Source organism: Mirounga angustirostris, unplaced genomic scaffold, assembly GCF_029215605.1.
Source record: "Mirounga angustirostris isolate CCGP_5_RB_7025 unplaced genomic scaffold, mMirAng1.0.hap1 SCAF_8, whole genome shotgun sequence".
NCBI classification, from domain to species: domain Eukaryota; kingdom Metazoa; phylum Chordata; class Mammalia; order Carnivora; family Phocidae; genus Mirounga; species Mirounga angustirostris.
In genome coordinates this window covers 114576492-114578403 of record NW_026991716.1, presented here as the reverse complement: position 1 = coordinate 114578403, position 1912 = coordinate 114576492, and the positions used below count along the sequence as shown (strand labels likewise).

The following is a 1912-nucleotide window of genomic DNA, read 5'->3' as shown; positions in this document are numbered from 1 at the left end:
CTTTGTCCTCTGCCCATGTCTGATTGAGCTGCTCTGGCTGGTGAGATGCTTGTCAAGGCTCCATGACTGGCTAAAGATGTTCTACTAGATCATTAGACATCCTTAAATGACTCTTTCCTTTGCAAACAACATTGGTAAGAACAAAATCAAAACACCATGAAAATAACACAACACATGAATGGAACAATTTTCAAATGATAATAACCTGGTCCCACAAGGCAGTAGACCTGAATCAAATAAAATCTGATTATTTGTTCCAGACTTATTTGAGGAAGGAGTGAATGTATTGTTTAATACATATCTAGTCTTTCTATGAACATAAGGAATATGAATTAGATAATGAACTTGTTGCTTCTTCTCTTTCCCTTCACCTCTCCTCCCAGTCTTCTCTTTCTCTTCCTCTTCTCTTCCTTTTTTTAAATTTCTGGCCCTGGCATAAAGTAAGAGCTTACAAAATGTTGGTGGTATAATTTGTACCTAGGAAAGTATAAAGTAAATAATGATCATTTAAGCTCAGGTTAAAATTCTATGAAGTTGCAAATAAAGGTTAGGATAAATAAATGAGAAAGATTATAACTAATATTTCAGCATAAATTAAATATCTTCCTTGAGTCTTCTATATTTTTCTTGAGTTTGTCTATGAAAACTTTAACAACATTTCATGTGTTCTCACTTCTTCTGAAGGAAATACTGGATTGCTCTGGATATGGAAATGGATCTTGCCCAGAAAATCAAAGGCCACTGGGTGTCTGAGCAGCTATGTATTCATTTATGGCAGGAGCCATATTCATCACGGTGCTTGGCAATCTTGCCGTGATCATTGCCATTTCCTACTTCAAGCAGCTTCACACACCAACCAACTTCCTCATCCTCTCCATGGCAGTCACTGATTTCCTCCTGGGGCTTACCATCATGCCCTATAGTATGGTCAGATCAGTGGAGACTTGCTGGTATTTCGGGCTTACATTTTGCAAGATTCATTATAGTTTTGACCTGATGCTTAGCATAACGTCCATTTTCCATCTTTGCTCAGTGGCCATTGATAGATTTTTTGCTATCTGTTACCCTTTACATCATTCCACAAAAATAACAATTCCCCTCATTAAGTGGTTGCTACTTCTCTGCTGGTTGGTTCCCGGAGCATTTGCTTTTGGGGTGGTCTTCTCCGAGGCCTATGCCAATGGGATAGAAGGCTATGATATCTTGGTGGCTTGTTCCAGTTCCTGTCCAGTGATGTTCAACAAGCTATGGGGGACCACCTTGTTTATGGCAGGTTTCTTCACTCCAGGGTCTGTGATGGTGGGGATTTATGACAAGATTTTTGCAGTATTGAGAAAACATCCTTGTGCAACCAATAACTTGCCAGAAAATCAAAATAACCAAATGAGGAAAGACAAAAAAGCAGCCAAAACTTTAGGAATAGTGATGGGTGTTTTCTTATTATGTTGGTTTCCCTGTTTCTTCACAATTTTATTGGATCCCTTTTTGGACTTCGCTACTCCTGTGGTTTTGTTTGATGCTTTGACATGGTTTGGTTATTTTAACTCCACATGTAATCCCTTAATATACGGTTTCTTCTATCCCTGGTTTTCGCAGAGCGCTGAAGTACATTTTACTAGGTAAAATTTTCAGCTCACATTTCCATAATACTAATTTGTTTACTCAAAAAGAAACTGAATAAACTTCTTCTGTATGAGTGAATTGAGGCAAAAGGACTGGAACTTAGAAGAATAAAGTCACTTAAAGCGTGTGTGTGTGCGTGCACACGCACGCACGCACACGCTTTTGGCTACCATGGGAAGCTTTTCATTTCTAAGACTTGAGAAAAAAAAAAAAGGAATCTTCTCTTTGAACCCCAAATCCCTCTTTTTCAGAATACTTGATATACCCACTACTTCTAGGTAGGAAAAAC

General features: G+C 38.3%; 1 protein-coding gene across 1 annotated transcript; it reads left to right on the top strand.

Annotated features, from left to right (window-relative positions):
• The first annotated feature begins 759 nt into the window (after positions 1-759).
• LOC123837177 (trace amine-associated receptor 2) lies at positions 760-1623 on the top strand. Its single transcript, XM_045866093.1, has one exon. The coding sequence runs from the start codon at positions 760-762 to the stop codon at positions 1621-1623; it is 864 nt and encodes a 287-aa protein (XP_045722049.1).
• Positions 1624-1912: the final 289 nt, after the last annotated feature.